The sequence below is a fragment of the Cherax quadricarinatus genome, chromosome 45 (genome assembly GCF_038502225.1).
Source record: "Cherax quadricarinatus isolate ZL_2023a chromosome 45, ASM3850222v1, whole genome shotgun sequence".
Lineage (NCBI taxonomy): Eukaryota > Metazoa > Arthropoda > Malacostraca > Decapoda > Parastacidae > Cherax > Cherax quadricarinatus.
Genome location: NC_091336.1, coordinates 26673465 through 26675876, shown reverse-complemented (window position 1 = coordinate 26675876; position 2412 = coordinate 26673465). Strand labels below are relative to the sequence as shown.

The 2412-nt window shown below is 48.5% G+C and overlaps 1 protein-coding gene across 3 annotated transcripts in view; it reads right to left on the bottom strand.

Annotated features, from left to right (window-relative positions):
• LOC128694883 (syntaxin-1A-like) overlaps positions 1-1907 on the bottom strand; it is a 31871-nt gene extending 29964 nt beyond the window's left edge. For all 3 annotated transcript variants that reach the window (XM_070094382.1, XM_053785235.2, XM_070094381.1), the window contains exon 1: positions 1004-1907. In XM_070094382.1, the coding sequence (XP_069950483.1) occupies positions 1004-1036 (33 nt within the window). In that variant the 5' untranslated portion in view covers positions 1037-1907. The remainder of the gene's footprint in view (positions 1-1003) is intronic.
• Between the last annotated feature and the right edge of the window lie 505 nt (positions 1908-2412).

The window sequence follows — 2412 nt, the reverse complement described above, 5'->3', positions numbered from 1 at the left end:
ACCTCAGAACAGCATTCCGACATCTTAATAAGGAGTCATTCACGACCCTGGACACCGTGTACGTTAGGCCCATATTGGAGTATGAAACACCAGTTTGGAGCCCCTCAAGGGAGGTTCCTTGACGCTGGTGAGGGGCTCTTGATCTAGGGAATTGAATCTGTGCTCCAGTTCCCTGAATTGAGCCTGAATACCTTCCATTCCCCCTCCCATGTGCGCTATATAATCCTACGGGTTTAGCGCTCCCCTATGATTATAATTATTATAATAACCAGTTTGGAATCCACACCTGGTCAAGCACGTTATGAAATTAGAGAAAGTACAAAGGTTTGTAACATAACTAGTCCTGGAGCTAAGAGGTATGTCTTACGAGGTAAGGTTAAGGGAAACCGACCTGACGACACTGGACAGAAGGGATAGGGAAGACATGATAATATATAAAATACTGAAAGAAACTGACAAGGTGGGTAGGGAAAGAATGTTCCAGAGATGGAACACAGCAACAAGGGATCACAATTGGAAGGTGAAGATCCAGATAAGTCACAGGGATGTTAGGAAGTGTTTCTTAAGGTCATAGAGTTGTCAAGAAGCGAAACAATCTGGAGAGAGATGTAATGGAGGCAGGATCCATACATAGCTTTAAGAAGAGGTATGGTAAAGTTCATGGTGCAGGGAGTGTGGACCTAGTAGCGACCAATGAAGAGGCGGGACCAGGAGACATGACTCGACCCCTGCAAGTACAATTAGGTGAGTATACACACACACACACACACACACACACACACACACACACACACACGAACAGACATACACACACACACGCATGCACATACAACAGGCCTAGTGTCTAGTCGACATGTGCCTAGGACCAAATGGTAACTAACACATACACATACACAGGTGAGTACACACATACATTTAAAAGACAAAGCCAAGATCTGCTACTCCACCTCTGCAACTAAAAATAATTGAGTACAAACAGGGGAGTACACAGCACAGTACTCACCGCCTTCAGCGACTCCAGTCTGTCCTTGATCATCTTGCTGGCTTACTGAAGATTTCCTTGAACACCTACTGCTGATTCATGCACTGTCCTGCCGCCTCCTCCTCCTCCTCCTCCTCCTGCCTCCTGCACTGCCTCCTCCTCCTCCTGCCTCCTGCACTGCCTCCTCCTCCTCCTGCCTCCTGCACTGCCTCCTCCTCCTCCTGCCTCCTGCACTGCCTCTTCCTCCTCCTGCCTCCTGCACTGCCTCCTCCTCCTCCTGCCTCCTACACTGTCCTGCCTCCTCCTCCCCCTGCCTTCTGCACTCCCTTGCCTACTCTTGCTTCCTGCACTACCCTGCTTCCTCCTGCTGCTTCCTGCAGTCTCCTGCCTCCAAATGCTGTCTCCTACTGGCTTCTGTTGCTTCTTCCTGGCTTCTGCTGCTGCTGCAGCGTGGTGCTTCCTCCTACTACCTCCTACTTCCTCCTGCTTGTTGCTACTGCCTCCTGTAGGCTCTTGTGATTTCCTACCTTCTGTTAATGCCTCCGGTTACTTCTCTCTGCCTCCTTCTGCACTTCCCTGTGTTTACTGTCCCTCACTACCCACCTCCTCCTCACTAGCCCTTACAAAAACGCACGAGGCGACAGCAGCATATAATTCACTATCACTTCCCAAAACACTTGTCCAACTTCAATATGTCTTCAAGAACGCTAGATAATCAGGTACCAGAGACAGTAAATAATATTCTCCCCACGTGGGGCGGTATAAATAGCCACACAAACACCAGTACACTGAGAGCAACACTTGCTATTGACGCTCAACCGTGACAGTGTCCGCTGCTTGCTGAGTTACGGTGGTGTGTGTGATTTTGTTTTTCCTTTGGATGATGGGTGTACGGTGACACCCCCCTAGTCACTGGTGATAGTGCCAGCCAGATAATGCCACAGTGCCTGGCTGAGATGCGCGCGCACCGTGACACTCATCGCTGATGCCATCCCTCGCATGATTTTTTTATCTTGTTAACTTACCTAAGCCCCGTATCTTCTGAGACAAATGTACACACACCGCGTATGTACGGACAAGCCCAGTGTACGCACGCAATGTACATTCACACATGCACGGGCAACCCATACACACACACACACACACACACACACACACACACACACACACACACACACACACACACATATACACACACATACACACACACACACATACATACACACACACACATACACACACACACACACACACACACACACACACACACACACACACACACACACACACACACACACAAACACACACACACAAACACACACAAACACACACACACACACACACACACACACATAGCGAGTGTGTACAAGATGCAACGAAGTAAATTGTTTATGTACAACACATTAGTGCTTAACAAAAAATCTAAGTAT